The sequence below is a fragment of the Mustelus asterias genome, chromosome 7, assembly GCF_964213995.1.
Source record: "Mustelus asterias chromosome 7, sMusAst1.hap1.1, whole genome shotgun sequence".
Taxonomy (NCBI): domain Eukaryota; kingdom Metazoa; phylum Chordata; class Chondrichthyes; order Carcharhiniformes; family Triakidae; genus Mustelus; species Mustelus asterias.
The window spans coordinates 140726715-140745708 of NC_135807.1; the positions used below are offsets into that span (position 1 = coordinate 140726715).

Below are 18994 nucleotides of genomic sequence, written 5' to 3' on the forward strand. Positions count from 1 at the left end.
CGTCCGAACTCCTATATTCAATGTTCTGACCGATGAAACCAAGCATGCCGAATGCCTTCTTCACCACTCTGTCCACCTGTGACTCCACTTTCAAGGAGCTATGAACCTGTACCCCTAGATCTCTTTGTTCTGTAACTCTCCCCAACGCCCTACCATTAACTGAGTAAGTCCTGCCGTCCCCAAAACTAATGAATCTCCAAATACATTGGATAAAGATGTGAGGAGGCAGTGTAGTACAAGGGTCTGACACAAAAAGGGTTAATGTAGGACTGAGTACAGTACTGCACACACAGTGCTGCACATGACCCAGATCAGAATTAGTGTGGTGTTGAACAGAGATATTTATAACCCTGAACACGGAGACAGCCACTAGCTCTGCCCTTTACCCTATACCTCTAGCAGTTAATAGTTCTAATAGTTAATAAAAACTTACGGTTAACCTACAGAAGACTTGGAGACTTATTTAAGACATGCTGATCTGTAAACAACACCTCACAACATTAATTATACCAGGCGTCAGGCAGTGCAGTATTGGATTTGGTGGAAGAGTAAGACTGGAAATTTACAAACCCTCAGCAGTTTGATATGTAAAATTTCATGGGATGTGGGTGTCACTGGTTAGCCCACCATTTATTGCCCATCCCTAATTACCCTTGAGAAGGGGGTGGTGAGCTGCCATCTTGAATCCGGTGCAATCCAGTTTGGTGTAGGCACACCCACAATGCTCTTAGGAGGTTGTTCCAGGATTTTGACCAGTCATAGTGAAGGAACAGCGAGATATTTCCAAGTCAAGATAGTGAGTGACTTGGAGAACAACCTCCAGGTGCTGGTGTTCCCAGGTATCTGCTGCTCTAGCCCTTCTGGATGGTAGTGGCCTTGGGTTTGGAATGTGCTGCATTAGGAACCTTGGTGAGTTGTTGCAGTGCAACTTGTAGATGGTACAAATTGCTGCCACTGTTCATCGGTGGTGGAAGGATTGAATGTTTGTGGAAGGGGTAGCGATCAAATGGGGCTGCTTTGCCTTGGATGGTGTTGAGCTTCTTGAGTGTTGTTGGAGCTGCACCCATCCAGGCACTCCTAACTTGTGCCTTGCAGATGGTGGACAGGCTTTGGAGTGAGGGGGGCGGGGGGGGGGGGGGGGGGTTGGCGGGGGGGGGGGGGGCGGTCAGGAGGTGAGTTACTGGCCACAGTTTTCCTAGCCTTTGACCTGCTCTTTTAGCCATAGTATTTATATGGCTAGTCCAGTTGAGCTTCTCGTCAAAGGTAACTTCCAGAATGTTGATGGTGGGGATTCAGCAATGGTAATGCCATTGACTGTCAAGGGGTGATGATGTGGAGATGCCGGCGTTGGACCAGGGTAGGCACAGTAAGAAGTCTCACACCTCAGTCTCATACCTCACCCGATGAAGAGGTAGCACGCCGAAAGCTTGTGCTACCAAACAAACCTGTTGGGCTTTAATCTGGTGTTGTGAGACTTCTTACTAAGGGGTAATGGTTAGATCCTCTCTGGTTGGTGATGGCCATTGCCAGGCATTTGTGTGGCATGAATGTTACATGCCACTTGTCAGCCCAAGCCTGGATATCGTCCAGGTTTGTGAAACAATAACACAGTAAAGAGATAGCTCGATGAAATCATGAAGTTGTTTTTTGTTCATTGATTGATTGGAAATCAGTCAAATTCTTATGCTTGTTTCCGGGTTGCCTTAACTGATATTTAAGCGCTTTCGTGTCAGACGAGGGGTCAGAATACCTTCAGGAAGATCTGAGTCCGGCACCTGAATTCTACCACCTCGCCCGTCACCGAATCGGAGCGGGCGCGGGTTCCGGGCGGGAATTTCCGGTCGCGCCCGGGTCACAGTGAGTCCAGTTTTGTGTCAATCCGGATTAATTGTCGCTGAAGTCGGATCGGTTGAGGCGGAGAAGGTGATTGGCTGTGGGATGAAATTATTTGCTAGAAAAGGCAGCGTTGTTCATGTTAACCGCGGGTTAAAGGTGGTGACGGAAGAGGTGCTGGATTCTTGTAAGGAGCCGGAGCACTGTGCGACCAGGGAGAAAATCTTCGGCACTGGGACGAAACTTTTTGTTACAGGTGAGGCTTCGGTGTGAGGAAGGTTGTAAATTACAATAGTTAAACTCGCGGTGCTGAGTAACCGGGTGGTAGTGATGGTAGTTAGCATGGACTGGAACACTCTGTGTATCTGAGAATTCCGCTCTGTGTTTCTCAAGGAGCGGACCCGATAGTTTCTACAAAGTGGCTGCAGGTTCAGTCCCTTTGGGGAGACGCTGGAGATTCGGTTGGTGCCCAGGATGGTTCTTGTAAAGTAATGTAACACAGTGTGACCAGTAGCAGCTGGAGAAAGATATTCGGCTCTGGGACTCGCCTCATTGTTTCAGGTTCGTCTGGCGAATGTGTTTCACTGTGTCTAACAAAAGGGCTGGGCGAGATCTTTTACAGAAATATCATCAGGGTCGCAGGCAGTCCGTCCAATATTTACTCCGAGTTTGGTGATTCACTGAGAGTTTATAGAATCAGGGAGTCTGCACCAAAGCCCTTATTCCTGCTCAGAGCTTCTATTAATCAGATCTAGGACAGGCTAGTGGCGGGGTTTTTGTACAGGGTTGTGTCGCTGTGGTCTGGAAGAAAGCTCTTTGGGACTGGGACTAAACTGATCGTCACAGGTGAGTTATGGAGGTAGAATAGAGGCTGGGACAGAACGGTGGCTGTGCATTGGAGCAGTGGAGTTATTGACTCCAGTTTCTTTACGGATTCAGGGGTGTTGAGAAGATGATCTCAGGTATCTCGCGCTGCCAGGATTAAAACAGCCCAGCCTGTCACACCGGGAGATGTATAAAACCACAATGGTTAACAACGAGGTCTCTGCGAGACATCCCGCGGGTCAGGGGATCTACAAGTACCGGGATAGTCCATTCTGGCACTCCAATCCTGTTTACAAGAATTCCCGATTTTCTAATTCAGAAACCTGTAATGTTTACTGAGGGAAACAGTTAAAATCCAGTCAGATAAAATGCAACAATAATTAGTAGAAAGAGTTCTAATTCACAGATGGAGCAATACTAATAGAGATGGTGAGAGTTTATAGAAAGTGTTAGTTCACAGAGGCAGTGCAGATTTTGAACTGTCCTGAAAATAGGTTTTCAGTTCAGCGCTGGTACCAAACAGGTGAGGTTGACATCGGGCCGCCTTCAGTGTCCCCTGCGGGCTTTGGAAACCTCGGCGTTGGTACGAGGTTGGTTGTCGCTTCGTGAGGGGAATTCATATCCTGCTCCAATGTAGAATGAGAGGCAGCATTTTAACAAGGTTCAGAGCGACTCGTTGCTTTAATTCGTTAGGGTTTGGGGGGGGGGGGCGCACAATGGGTTAGCACCGCTGCCTCACAGCGCCAGGAATCCGGTTCGATTCCCGGTTGGGTCACTGTCTGTACGTTCTCCCCGTGTCTGCGTGGGTTTCCTCCGGGTGCTCCGGTTTCCTCCCACAGTCTGAAAGACGTGCTTGTTAGTTGCATTGGCCATGCTAAATTCTCTTTCCGTGCACCCGAACAGGCACGGGAGTGTGGCGATTAGGGGCTTTCCACAGTAACATCATTGCAGTGTTATTGTGAGCCTACTTGTGACACTAATAAAAAAACATTAAACTTTAAGAATCATAGAAATCATAGAATCATAGAATGGCAAGCAGAAAACGGGAGTGTTTAGTGAATCCTGAAGATTAATAAGGAAATTAGTTTAGAGTTCACACAAAAATAGTTGGGATTGTGAACAATACTCCAATCAGATTTAAATGAATATGGGAGCAGTGAATTGAAATTCTCCACACCCTACAGATCGTATTCTGGAACAGGATTGGGAGCAAGAGCAAAGGGCCAAGCCGCTCAGAATTTGCCTGAATGTTTAGGTCACTGACTGAAGCATTCAGAAAGTCAAAGCTGTGGGAATGAAGTGAGAGCTAGCCCGGGATGCGGCAGGCCGGCGGGGAGATCTTGTTCCCGCTCAGGTAGCCCCAGAGAAGCGGGATCGGAACCCGGGCGGGCCTGAATTGCACTCTGATCAAAATAAGGAAATACTGAGATTAAATTCAGGTTCCGTTCCAATATTTGAGCGCGTAGATGATTTTGTAAAGGAAGCATTTATACTTACTGGTTAATCAGGGATCATTGGATTATTATAGTTAATACATTTATTATAGTTACTGATTATTCAGTGATCATTTTTGCTTTAATTAAATGATAATCTGGCTTCAGCGGTTTCCAGCTCCTAATAAAAAACTGTCTACTTTGTATTTATGATGGTTTAGAAAGAATTTAGCCAGGGAAGCGCAAGTGTAAAAGTTAGGGAGAATTTTAAAATGATGCAATAGAGGATGAAGCCATTCGACCCATCGACTCTGTGCTGTCTATTTGAAAGCTACCCAATTAGCCCCATGTACTGCTCATTCATTATAGCGTTGCAAATTTCTCCTGCTCAGATTAACATCCAATCACTTTTTAAATCAGCTTCTATCATCATTCAGGCAGCGCACTGCACTTCGCAAGAACCTGCTGCCGAACTCCTTTTACACACTTGTGTCCAAAGAACCATAGAATCCCTAAAGCGCAAAAAATCCTCCTGGTTCTTTTATTAATCACTTCAACTCTGTATCCCGGCATCAGTCCTTCTGCCTCCAGAAATTATTTCCCCTTATTGACTCGACACATAATTCGTCATTTAAAATTTACCATTTCATAGAATCCCTACAGTGCAGAAAGAGGCCATTTGGCCCATCGAGTCTGCACCAACCACAATCCCACCCAGGCCCTAACCCCACATCTACCCGCTAATTCCTCTAACCTACGCATCGCAGGACACTAAGGGGCAATTTTAGCACGGCCAATCAACCTAACCCGCACATCTTTGGACTGTGGGAGGAAACCGGAAAACCCAAAGGAAACCCACGCAGACACGAGGAGAATGTGCAAACTCCACACAGACAGTGACCCAAGCCGGGAATCGAACCCAGGTCCCTGGAGCTGTGTGGCAGCAGTGCTAACCACTGTGCTACCGTGCCGCCCTTCTCATTCGTCCTACAAAAATCAATCACTCCGCACTTCACTGTGTAAATGATGTCTATCCGTTTCACCACTCACTGCCTGTCTCCCTGGAGTCTGTTACTACTCTCCTCCCTGTTTATTATACACGTTTTCTTATTTACTCTATTTCCCTGATGTTATTACATTTCTCCTTAATCGCCTCTGCTCGAAGGAGAAGAATCCCAACTTCTCCAGTCTCTCCGCATCATCAAAGTGCCTCAAATCCGCTGTCTGAACTCAATTCTGTGTAAACTAATCGCATCAGCGGCCAAGCGCTCACTTACCCCATCAGAACCCCTTTCCCTCTCCTCTTCCACCCTCTCCTCTTATTTCACCGTCTCTTCGCTTCCTCTTCACTCATCTCCATGTTCTCCCTGCTCTCTCTCCTACCTTCCCCTCCTCTCCCATCCCCTCTTCTCATCTCTCCTTTCACCTCTCATTTTGATCCCCTACTTTTCATATCCTTCCCTCTCCCCTCCCATCCTTTCTTTCTCTCCCGTCTTCCCTCTTTCTCCATTCCTGGCTCCCATTTGAACTTTAACAAGGAACAAACCAGAAATTCCAACAATCTCCAAATAAACCTCTCGTGGGAAAACACGGAAATCGGATAAATATTCTGTGGCCAATTGTGTTTAAATCAGTCCTTGGCGGAGATGTTTACATAAATTCCAATTTTTTTTAACTAACCAGACAGAGCTGTTCAGGGAGCAACAATCCGCCTTTTCCCACCGAATGCCCAGGAGCTGGAATCGGGCAAGGCTCTGATGGCTTGTCTCCTAACTGACTTCTACCCCGAGGTCATTAGGGTTGAGTGGAAAATCGGGGATAAGATCGTCAGCTCGGACAAGGTAACCACGGATTCAGTGAAGGAACAGAAGGACGGGAATTACTCGGTGATCAGTCACCTGGAAATCACGGCGCAAGAATGGGACGAAAAGGATATTTCGTGTGGTGCACAACACGAAAGGAAGCCACTCGAGAAAATTATTAACAAAGCAGGTAGGCTGTGAACAACCCACTGTCTCCTATCAGGCTAGAGTATCTTCCCATCAAAACAAAACATCAACATGAGGACTGAGGAATTCCTCATTTTATTTTAATTAACTTTGATTTTGACTTTTTTTGGCTTTGACCCGTTCAAAAATTTCTAATTTTTTTTTTAAACAGGATTTGTATTGAAAAGCAGCCGCGCTCAAAAGGACATTTAATGATAACGTTTTAATATAACTAATGGTTATGTAGGAGGTTCAAACAGTTAAAGTTCATTCGGCCCGTTTTCATGCTTCTGTCTCTAAGACCCTCTTCCTCAATCAGTTGTCGAATAATCGGAAACTGGAGAAATCCAATTGTACCGAATCCAATTTCGCGCGATTGTTCCAATTGTTGCCCCGGGACTTTGTCTCTGGCGCCAGTTAATAGACACATTTGTTGTAACTAGGACGTGTTTGGGACAATTCAGATGTAAAAACGTTCATTCATCTGAGTATTTAAATTGTAAATGTAGCTTTTATTCAAATACTACACCCGACCCGTGCTCAAATCTAGTGTCACCTGAGAGATCATCGCAAATTTGAGATTAATAACTATCAGTTGTAGAATTTTAAAAAAGATAAACTTTCGCTGGAGCGGGAAATCGTCAATGTTGGAGTTCCCACTAGTTCCTCGGGGATCCGCTCCGAACGGCGCAAACCCGAAACCATTCTTTACCACCCCGAAAGAGGAAATGCGCCCGAATATCTCTCAGAAAAAGGGTTTATACATTAAATATACACAGTGCGTCTGGTAAAGTGAGGCAAGGTAATCACTGTTAAATTCAAAACACGCGGTACAGGGCGAAGGCCAGGGAGTGAGAATTAAAACATTTATTAAGAGAACGCGTTACAGTCAATAGTTTAACTGCAGAAAACTACCGTTTTAATATTTAAACTCCCTGTCTGAGATGCCGAGCTCCGCACACAACTTTCACCAAAAGCCATTCTGTAAATGGGCAAACTCTTTGGTTCGTCCTCTCACGCTCTCAGCTGCCTCTACATCACTCAATTTTGCGATTATTTCTAATCTGTTGTTCTTTCCTTGTCTATAGCTACGACTAAATCCGATCCTGTAGCTTCCACCTGTCCGCCCCAAGTTTCGGAAGTAACGGAGAGCAAAGATGAAGGTAATTTCTCAATATGTTCCTGCGTTTACACAACTGGTCTGACGGACTGGGGCAGGGTTCAAATGTTAAAGCAATTACATCAGAGAATGAATCTGGTGAGCCCTGGCCAACGTCAGAAGAATGTGCAGGAAAAGTGCCATTGTTAGGGAACCTCAACTGGTCCAAAACGCCGGCAGGAAAGGAAACCACCTCTCCCGCAGTTAGGATTCTCCGGCCCCGCTGCAGTGAACAGAGGTTTGGCTGAGCGCCAAATTTTCCGTTCTCGCTGGCAGCAGCGACGCGGCTTGAAGAGCTGCAGAATGACGGCCCTCGTCCTTAGCCAGATTCCCTCTCATGCCAACTCCAGTCCACTCAAACTGGTTCTTGCTTAGCTAGATTCATTTAGGAAAAATAAACCAAATGAGAAAAGAGATCCATTGAAAAAGCCGATTTTATGGGGATGAGAATCGAGCTCAGAAAAACTGGAAAAATGCTGACAGATAGAAGAGCAGGTGGAGAACGTTGGAGAACAGTGTGAACGAGAAACTGAACTACCTTAACCAGGAGAAATATATCCAACCAAAAAACAAACATCAGAAGTCGATAATATCAGCTATAGAGAATAAAAGAGTAAAATTAAAACTAAAGAAAATGTATTCACTAAGAATGCAAAGAAGGAGAGGATGACAAAATAAAATACAATAAAAATCGGAAATAGATAACAACAAATAAATTAACATGGATAGTAAAATAAATAGTGAGGATTTCTGCAGTCACATAAATAATAAAGCAAATGATCAGGAAAGGGACAGGAGCACTCAGGGAAAAACTCATAGAAAGTCACATACACCAGAATTGAGGAAATATTGAATTTGACTTTATCTCCGTATTTACCAGGGAGACTAACCACAGTGGACATGACATTGAAAGAAGAGATTTTTAAAAACTCAAATAGAAAAGGGAAGATAATTGCTAAGCTAATCAAACTTAGAGAGAAAGTTTAAAGCCTGTCCACCATCTATACAACACAAGTCACGACTGTAATGGAATACTCTCCACTTGTCTGGATGAGTGCAGCTCCAACAAAGTTAAAGAAGTTTGACACTATCTAGGACATAGCAGGCCCACTTGATTGCTACCCCTTCCATAAACATTCACTCCCTCCACCACTGACTAACAGTGGTAGCAGTGTGTACCATCTACAAGATACTGCCAGAACTTTCAAACCCACAACCCGTTACCATCTAGAAGGACAAGGGCAGAAGATACCTGGGAACACCACCACCTGGAAGTGCTCCTCCAAATAACTTACTATTCTGACTTACAAATATGTCACCATTCCTTCACTGTGGCTGGGTCAAAATCCTGGTACTCCCTCCTTAACAGCACTATGGGAGCACACCACATGGACTGCAGCTGTTCAAGAAGGCAGCTCACCACCACTTTCTCAAGGGCAATTAGGGATGGGCAATAAATGCTGGCCTACCCAGTGAAACCCACATCCTGTGAATGAATTAAAAAAAGAACAAACTCTGAAATTCCCTGCTGAAATCTCTCTACCTCATTATGTCCCTCTGCTCCTCTAAAACCTATTCATTTTTCAAAGCTTTTGGTCATCTCCTAACGCTACTTCATGGGATTCGGTGTCAGATTTTGTTTTTTTAAGAGTTGTGATAAGGTGAAGTGCCTTGGGACAGTTTAGTACATTAAAAGGAATATAAACATGCAAGTTGTTGTTGTATAAGATCCCTTATCTGGCTGGATTGCATTCAGGTATTTTGTTATAAATAAGGCAGAGTTAGCAAAGGCACTATTGCACACATTTGAAACAATCATTAACAAAGGGAATAGAGAAACAAGGCAAGTAGATTCTATATTAGGGTGACACGATGGCCCAATCATTAGCACTGCTGCCTCACAGCGCCAGGAACCCAGGTTCAATTCTGGCCTCAGATCATTGTCTATGTGGAGATTGTACGTTCTCCCCATGTCTGCGTGTTCCTCCCACACTCCAAAGATGTGCGGGTTAGGTTGATTGGCTATGCTAAATTGACCCTAGTGTCAGGGGATTAGTAGGGTAAATATGTGGGGTTGCAGGAATATGGTCTGGGCGGGATTGCGGTAAGTGCAGACTCGATGGGCCGAATGGCCTCCTTCTGCACTGTGGGGATTCTATGAACAAAGAACAATACAGCACAGGAACAGGCCCTTCGGCCCTCCAAGCCTGCACCGATCATGTGTTCCTAACTAGACCATCTGTTTGTATCCCTCTATTCCCAGTGTGTTCATGTGGCTATCTAGCTAAGTCTTAAATGATCCTAGCATGTCTGCCTCAACCACCTTGCTTGGCAGTGCATTCCAAGCCCTCACCACCCTCTGTGTAAAATACGTCCCCTGCATATCTGTATTGAACCTTGCCCCCCTTACCTTGAACTTGTGACCCCTTGTGTTTGTCATTTCTGACCTGGGAAAAAGCTTCCAACTGTTCACCCTATCTATGCCCCTCATAATTTTATAAACTTCTATTAGGTCGCCCCTCAACCTCCGTCTTTCCAGGGTGAACAACCCTAGTTTACTCAATCTCACCTCATGGCTAATACAATAATACTATGATTCTATGATAACTAAAAAAGGGAGCTTGAACATGTCTTGGGACTATAGACCAATAAGTTTAATGTTTGTGATAGGAAAATAATGAAAATGTGAAAACATAGAAAATGTACAGTCCATTGTATTTGTCGCAACATTATTCCACTTCCCGGTTCTTGGATCATAGCTCTGTTAGTTACAGCACTTCAAATGCATATTCAAACATTGTGAATGGAAAATATCCCGATTTCTAAAAGGAAGGTTGTGAGTAAAAACGTTATTGAATTATTTGAGAAAGTAGTTGAATGCTGAGAAAAGGGCAATAAAGTGGCTGGATTTTCAAAAGATTTTCAGAGAGGCATTGCAGAGTAGATTCACCAACACCTGGAATCAGGACTAAGTAGGTGAGTGGATAGCCAACTAACTACAAAGAGGAAGGGAAGCAATGAATAGGAGGTTAAAGGCAGTTACATAAATTGGCAAAATGGTGGAAAATGTTCAGCAAGGGTTGTTCTAGGGTTATTGCTGTTCAGTATTTATATTAATGATTTGTGCTCAGCTATTGGAACAGCAATTTCAACATTTTCCAATAACAAATTGATGGGGGTGGGGGCTGGGTAGAGTGAAGGTGTTGTTTGGTTAATACATAAAATAATTGTGATAAATTACAGGAAGACATTGAGAAACGTGCAGAATGAGCATGTGTTTGGAAAATCAACGTTCATTTAGATAATTGTGAGGCAGTACATTTTAGTAAGGAGAATAAGAAGATCACATAATCCTTGTGAAAGATTTGTGTAAGAGGGGTAGAGGAATATAGTGACCTAGAGTACAGATGTCCAAATCACTAAATATAGCAATGTGGGTTTATTAACCAGCAAAGCACCGGTCTTCTTTTCTGGAAGGATATAATTGAATGGAAGGGAAGTTAATGTTTGGGCTGGTGTTAATGTTTGGGCTGGTGTTAATGTTTGGGCTGGTGTTAATATTTGGGCTGCCTCCCAATAAAACCGATCTTTCTTTTTACGAGTGAAAATTAGCTGCTATACAACCCCGTAGTTTTTATCGTATTGCTTTCATCCGATCTTATTCCCTGACTTGAAGCAACTAGAAAAAATTGGAAAAGAATTGTAAAGCCACCGGAAGTAGTTAGTCGCCAGGATTTAAAACAATGAAATGCTTAATACCTGGGAATTAACTGTTAGTCCATTTTAACTATGGTCTTACTGACAATCTGCTGCTAAATAATTACAAACAGTGGATTGTTACCATAGCTACTACAGGAACTCTTCCAGGTTCATGCTTTGCATTTTACTTTTCCCAAGCAGCACATCTCCCATTATTTACAAGTGATGACTCACATTAATGAACTAGAAATTGACATGTTTTTCCTTTCTTCAATTCTGTTAGGACCGCCATTGAATTCGCTGCAGGTTGCGACCTTTACATACACACTGCTGCTGGCGAAGAGTGTGCTCTATTGCGGGATTATCTCCTTCATTTTTCACAAGGTTGGGTTCCGTGACTTGAAGAAGCCACTTTAACTGACATCAATCGACCTCTGTTTAAGATTTCGATTAAAAGATCAGTATTTTGTGCAAATGTTTGCTCCGCTTGTCTGTTTACGCAGACTAATTTTGTAGAAGGACCTTAGTTGATTTTTAAGTGGATTTGTTACTGTCCATTCCAATGCCGCATTTTGTGAATAATTTGCTACAGATAAATTGTTACATTCTCTTGTAATTTTACATTAGAATTCTGCAAAATTGAAAATAATAAAACATCTTTCAAACTCATTTCATTTTGTTTTGCTTTGCTTAGTGACCGCGGATTAATGTCAAAGACAAGTCCCTAAATAGCTTTACTTCACTCCTGTGAGGACTCAATTCAAATTAGCTAAAATGGAATATTATTATAACACACAGAAGATGTATCTGATTTGGATACTGTGGTGTAGCCTCATATTACCGACCGAAACCTGGATTAATAATTCAGGAAAATCTAGTTTGAAACAACAATTGGCAAATAAATCAGTAAAAGTGGCCTTGATACAGCTTGGGGATTATTGTACAAACTCAGTTCACTCATGTCTTTGCGGAAGGAGATTTACCGCTCTCTATTGCGGCTGTAACATCGCTTCGGTTCAGTGCTGCTGGCCCTGTGAATAAAGGACCACATTTTCCGTCACATTTGTCGCAATTAAAACTTCAACATTTATTCCGCATTTAGTCGCGGAATAACTCTATTACATAAGTTATTTAATTCGCATCAACAATTCTGTAAAAATCATCAATATAATGTTTGCTATTTTGGGGGAGTTTTTCTTGTGATGGTGGTTTTATAGATTAAAGAAAATACTTCACTTTAACCGGGTTTCATTTCGCCCATTTGTTTATTAATAAATCCAATCATTCCTGTTTACATTCCAATTAATATCAATCTGTATTTCGAGAAAGGGAAATGTCTATATGTGACTCCAGTCCCGCACCAAATTGAGTGATTCTTAACGGCCCTCTGAAGAAGGGAATCAACGCAGTATTAGGAATATCCACCACCTCCTCGGGGCAATAGGGATTGGCTACAAATGCGGGCCTTCGCGCCCAATTATATCAGTCGAGTGGTGCATTGGGATCTTTTCCATCCACCAGGAAGGCGATCAAGGGCCCTGTTTAAAATACCATCCCAAAGAAGGTTCCTCAGTTTTGACAAAGGGTCATCTGGACTCGAAACGTCAGCTCTTTTCTCTCCTTATAAGATGCTGCCAGACCTGCTGAGATTTTCCAGCATTTTCTCTTTTGGTCCCAAAGGAGATATCGCCGACAGTGCTGCACTCCCTCAGTATTGCAATGCAGTGTCAGTCTGATTTAGAGCTTGGGGCACTGAGCAAATTTGACTCTCATTAAGATATCAGGATCATTAGTTCCCAATGCAGGAATGTTTTGAATGACTGAGAGCTCTGGATCTTTCCTTCGCTTTCGGAGCGCTGCTCCTTCATCAGGTGAGTGGGATTTCAGTTCACAAACAGAGCACAAAGACACAAACTCAATTTACAAATCCCACTCACCTGATGAAGGAGCAGCGCTCCGAAAGCTAATGGCTTGTGCTACCAAATAAACCTGTTGGACTTTAATCTGGCGTTGTGAGACGTCTTACTGTGTTTACCCCAATCCAACGCCGCATCTCCACATCTTTCCTTCGCCCAGGGTTGAGGTACAGATTCGAAATAAAATTGTTGTCAAGATTCAAAAACACTGACAGTGTTAATCAATCCTGAATCCAGAATCTTTTATTTAAGTTGATTTCTGCGAAGTTTCTTGGACCTAATAATTACCATACTCCTGTCCCAGCACCAATTACTCCGAATACCTTCCGCGATTCCTGTCAGCTCGGGAGACGGAGTTGCTGGACTGTGAAATATTTAAAGCAAATTACACATCATTCATTTGGAGAAACATTCCTTTGTTTATCGAGCGTGGATTTTTTTTTTGCTTTTCTTTCCGTTCCTAATCATCTCGGTGTTTCAATAAGACACATTTAAATCAGTAAGTTAATGTCTAGAGCATTCCGTTTCATTGAAATTTTGGCTGTTGTTATTTTAAACTTTAAACGCACCAGGCAGGTTAATAATTAACAATTTGTGTTAGTAGGTTAAGGTCGCGGACTCGAGTAAAATGGGTTTGTATCTAAACTCGGCTGTTTATTATTCAGCCCGGTGCTCCTATTGTGATCTGTTTATGGACACTTAGCAAAAATCCTCGTTATTTTGCGGCAATTCTGACCAATTGGTTCAAACAAAAGGGAGGGAGATATTAGCCGAGTGAAACTTAGACAAATGAGAAAACTGATCATTTCCGGCGACATTTTCTTTCAGGGATTCTCTACTTTTCTGTTTTTTGCGCTTAAAAATTTTCCTCAGAAATATTAGAATATCTTCCATAAATCTACCGGAAAAGTTTGGAGATAAGATTAAATTCATTATTTAACACGAATTTGGAACGCGCTGCCTGTGAGCGGTGGCGAATTCAAGAGGGAATTGGATTATTTTCTGAGAAGGGAGAATGTGCAGGGTTACAGGGAGAAGCCAGGGAATTGCTCCTTCAGGAGAGGCAGCACAGACAGGAGCGGCCGAACGGTCTCCTCTGTGCTGCAGCCATTCTATGAAGCACAGCATATTCGATGAAGTCACTGGTTCCGTTTCGGTATTTAACATCGCCGCAAGTTTTTAAATAAAGTCCATGATTAACTCAGCTGGCTCTGAAATGGAGATAATTTTAATTTAACTCTGAGATCAGTCCAATGTAACCGCCACTGATTCCAGCGTTTAAAAGACAGGCAAGGTTAACTGTCTGTAACGCCGATGTGAGACCATTGATCGGATAAACTCAATGGAAATGCGTCAAACCTTTGACTTTTCAGAGCTCCTCATCCCGGGTTCCTCCTGAATGGCGCTTTGTGATTAAAAACAAATCCATGACAAGATTTTTTAAAAATCACAAATAACAGAAATAGTCTGGAAACGTTGTTGCAGTCCAGACCTTCCAGGTCCAAGCTTCTCCCCAGCCTCATTCCTGCCAACTGATCTGAAAGTCTGATTAGTTCAAACCACAGAAAGATAAAATCCTTCGCCACAAAACCCCGCAACAACCAACGGGAACGTGAGTGAGGACGAGGGTGTTGAGAGGCTTCAAGATGATTCAGACAAGATGAGTGAGTGGGCAAATACACGGCAAATGCAGTAGAACGCGGATAAGTGTGAAGTTGGATGGAGAAACAGAATGGTAGAGGATTATTTAAATTGTGATAGATTGGGAAATGTTGTCAAATGAAGGTGTCCTTGTACATCAGTCACTGAAATCAAGCATGCAAGGGTGTCTTACAGCAGCTGTACAGGGCCTTGGTGAGACCACACCATCGTATTGTGCGCAGTTTTGGTCTCCTTATCAAAGAAAAGATATACTTGCCATAGAGTGAGTGCAGCAAAGGTTCACCAGACTAATTCCTGGGATGGCAGGATTGTCACGAGGATAGATTGGGTCGACTAGGCTTGTAGTCACTGGAATTTAGAAGAATTAAAGGGGATCTAGTTGAAACCCATACATTCTGACAGGGCTGGATAGATTGGATGCAGTGATGTTGTTTCCTCTGCTAGGAGAGGGAGGGTCTTGAACAAGGGGTCACAGTCTCAGGCTATGGGGTAGACCATTTAGAATGGAGATCAGGAGAAATTCTTTCACTCAGGGTGGTGAACCTATGGAATTCTCTACCACAGAAAGCTGTGGAAGCCAAGAACTGAATGACCTACTGCTGGTCTGAGTTTCTATATTGCTATGAGAGACTGCAGAAACTGGCATGGTCCTTACAGCAGCAGCAGTGCAGGTTATGGAGATGGGGAGATTTTATGGAGGGCTTTGATTAAAATAAATGAGAGTTTACAATGATAGGAAGTTTGGTAACCACGACATACAGACTTAAGGGAATTAGCAAAAGAAACAGTGGGGGAAGAAGAGATTTATTTCACTCAGCAAGTTGTGATCTGAAAGGCACTGTCTGAAGAGGGCAGTGGAACCAGATTCAACAGGAACTTTCAAAAGGGAATTTGTAAATACTTGAAAATGGGAAAAATGAGCAGGATGATGGGGAATATGTGTCTTCATACTCAAGCAAAAATGTGAAGAACTTTGACATTTTATTAAATATTCTATACAATGACAAGTAGTTAATTTATGCTTCACTTCTGTTCAGAGCCAACTCTCAACTTCCTGTCCTCAAACAGATATCAGATCAACAAACCTCCTGTAGCTGACAAAAACAGGAAATTATATTTAGTAGCTTTTAATCAGAATCTTAATCTCTAACTTTTAGTGTAGGAATTGAGGCTGTGAATGAGTAACTTTATGTAAATGACCAGACAACACTCCCTCCCACAAACAGGAATAGAGTCCCTCTCTTCCTCTGCTTTCTCCTTTAAAACTCTTCTTATAGCTACCTCTTTGGTCAATAATTTGATGCCTTTGCCTAATATAAGAACAAAGAAAAGAAAATTACAGCACAGGAACAGGCCCTGTGGCCCTCCAAGCCTGCACCGACCATGCTGCACGACTGAACTAAAACCCCCTACCCTTCCAGGGACCATATCCCTCCATTCCCATCCTATTCATGTATTTGTCAAGACGCCCCTTAAAAGTCACAACCGTATCCGCTTCCACTACCTCACCCAGCAACAAGTTCCAGGCACCCACCAACCTCGGTGTAAAAAATCTGCCTCGTACATCTCCTTTAAACCTTGCCCCTCGCAGGTTAAACCTGTGCCCCCTAGTAATTGACTCTTCCACCCTGGGAAAAAGCTTCTGACTATCCACTCTGTCCATGCCTCTCATAATCTTGTAGACTTCTATCAGTTCGCCCCTCAACCTCTGTCATTCCAGTGAGAATAAACCAAGTTTCTCCAACTTCTCCTCATAGCTAATGCCCTCCATACCAGGCAACATCCTGGTAAATATTTTCTGTACCCTCTCCAAAGCCTCCACATCCTTCTGGTAGTGTGGTGACCAGATTTGAACATGATATTCCAAGTGCAGCCTAACTAAGGTTCTATAAAGCTGCAACATGACTTGCCAATTTTTAAACTCAATGCCCCGGCCGATGAAGGCAAGCATGCTGTATGCCTTCTTGACTACCTTCTCCACCTGCATTGCCACTTTCAGTGACCTGTGTACCTGTACACCCAGATCCCTTTGCCTATCAATACTCTTAAGGATTCTGCCATTTACTGTATATTTCCTATCTGTATTAGACCTTCCAAAATGCATTACCTCACATTTGTCCGGATTAAACTCCATCTGCCATCTCTCCGCACAAGTCTCCAACTGATCTATATCCTGCTGTAGCCTCTGATGGTCCTCATCACTATTCGCAAATCCACCAACCTTTGTGTCGTCCGCAAACTTAGTAATCAAACTAGTTACATTTTCCTCCAAATCATTTATATATATATTACAAACAGCAAAGGTCCCAGCACTGATCCCTGAGGAATGCCATTTGTCACAGCCCTCCATTCAGAAACGCACCCTTCCACTGCTATCCTCGGTCTTCTTTGACCGAGCCAGTTTTGTATCCACATTGCCAGCTCACCTCTGATCCCATGCGACTTCACCTTCTGCACCAGTCTGTCAAGGGACCTTGTCAAAGGCCTTCCTGAAGTCCATGTAGACAACAGCCACTGCCCTACCCTCATCAATCATCTTTGTCACTTCCTTGAAAAACTCGATCAAGTTCGTGAGACACGACCTCCCCTTCACAAAACCACATTGCCTCTCACTAATACGTCCACTTATTTCCAAGTGGGAATAAATCCTGTCTCGAAGAATCCTCTCCAATAATTTCCCTACCACTGATGTAAGGCTCACCAGCCTGTAATTACCTGGATTATCCTTGCTACCCTTCTTAAACAAAGGGACAACATTGGCTATTCTCCAATCATCTGGGACCTCCCCTGTAGCCAGTGAGGATACAAAGATTTCTCTCAAGGCCCCAGCAATTTTCTCCCTTGCCCCTCTCAGTATTCTGGGGTATATCCCATCAGGCCCTTGGGACTTGTCTACCTTAATGTTTCTCAAGAACCCCAATATCACCTCCTTTTTGATATCTCAACATGATTCAAACTATCTACACGTCCTTTCCCAGACTCATCATCCACCAAGTCCTTCTCTTTGGTGAGTACTGACGCAAAGTACTCAATTTAAGACCTCGCCCATTTCCTCTGGCTCCACACATAGATTCTCTCCCTTATCCTTGAGTGGGCCAACCCTCTTTCTGGCTACCGTTTTGCTCTTTATATATGTATAAAAAGCCTTGGGATTTTCCTTAATCCTGCTGGCCAATGCTTCTTCGTGACCCCTTTTTGCCCTCCTTACTCCTTGCTTAAGTTTCTTTCTACTTTCCTTGTATTCCACACTTGCTTCGTGTGTTCCCAGCCTCCTAGCTTTGACAAATGCTTCCCTTTTCTCTTTGACTAGGCTCACAATATTTCTCATTATCCAAGGTTCCCAAAACTTGCCATACTTATCCTTCATCCTTACAGGAATGTGCTGGTCCTGAATCCCCATCAACGTACACTTGAAAGCCTCTCACATGTGGATTTGCCCTCAAACATCTGCCCCCAATCTACATTCCTCAGTTCCTGCCTAATATTGTTGTAATTAGCCTTGCCCACTTGAGGACTACACTTATCTTTATCCATCAGTACCTTCAAGCTTACTGAATTGTGGTCACTGTTCCCGAACTGCTCCCCTACTGAAACATCGACCACCTGGCCGGGCTCATTCCCCAATATCTGGTCCAGTATGGCCCCTTCCCTAGTTGGATTATCTACATACTGTTTCAAGAAGCCCTCCTGGATGCTCCTTACAAACTCTGCCCCATCCACGCCCCTAGCACTAAGTGAGTCCCAGTCATAGAATCATAGAAACCCTACAGTACAGAAAGAGGCCATTCGGCCCATCGAGTCTGCACCGACCACAATCCCACCCAGGCCCTACCCCCATATCCCTACACATTTAGCTGCTAATCTACGCATCTCAGGACACTAAGGGCAATTTTTAGCATGGCCAATCAACCTAACCAGCACATCTTTGGACTGTGGGAGGAAACCGGAGCACCCGGAGGAAACCCACGCAGACACGAGGAGAATGTGCAAACTCCACACAGACAGTGACCCAAGCCGGGAATCGAACCCAGGTCCCTGGAGCTGTGAAGCAGCAGTGCTAACCACTGTGCTACCGTGCCGCCTACCGTGCAGTCAATATAGGGGAAGTTAAAATCTCCCACAACAACGTTGTTACTTTTACACCTTGCCAAAATCTGCCTACATATTTGTTCCTCTATCTCCCACTGGCAGTTGGGTGGCCTATAGTAAACCCTCAACATTGTGACAACACCTTTCCTATTCCTGAGCTCTACCCATATTGCCTCACTGTATGAGCCCTCCGAGGTGTCCTCCTGGAGTACAGCTGTGATATTCTCCTTATGTGGAGATGCTGGCGTTGGACTGGGGTAAACACAGTAAGAAGTTTAACACCAGGTTAAAGTCCAACAGGTTTATTTGGTAGCAAAAGCCACACAAGCTTTCGGAGCTGCAAGCCCCTTCTTCAGGTGAGTGGGAATTCTGTTCACAAACAGAGCATAT

The 18994-nt window shown here is 43.7% G+C and overlaps 1 protein-coding gene across 9 annotated transcripts in view; it reads left to right on the forward strand.

The window, feature by feature from the left end:
• The window catches only part of LOC144496004 (immunoglobulin lambda-1 light chain-like), an 82118-nt gene extending 70512 nt beyond the window's left edge, over positions 1 to 11606 (forward strand). For 3 of the 9 annotated variants that reach the window (XM_078216951.1, XM_078216948.1, XM_078216945.1), the window contains exons 3-6: positions 2345 to 2394; positions 5775 to 6083; positions 7168 to 7242; positions 11221 to 11606. In XM_078216951.1, coding sequence (XP_078073077.1) covers positions 2345 to 2394; positions 5775 to 6083; positions 7168 to 7242; positions 11221 to 11354 — 568 coding nt within the window. In that variant the 3' untranslated portion in view covers positions 11355 to 11606. Of the gene's footprint in view, positions 1 to 2048; positions 2090 to 2335; positions 2395 to 5774; positions 6084 to 7167; positions 7243 to 11220 lie in introns of all 9 variants that reach the window. The other 6 variants (XM_078216952.1, XM_078216949.1, XM_078216946.1 and 3 more) reach the window with 4 other exon arrangements.
• The last annotated feature ends 7388 nt before the right edge of the window (positions 11607 to 18994 follow it).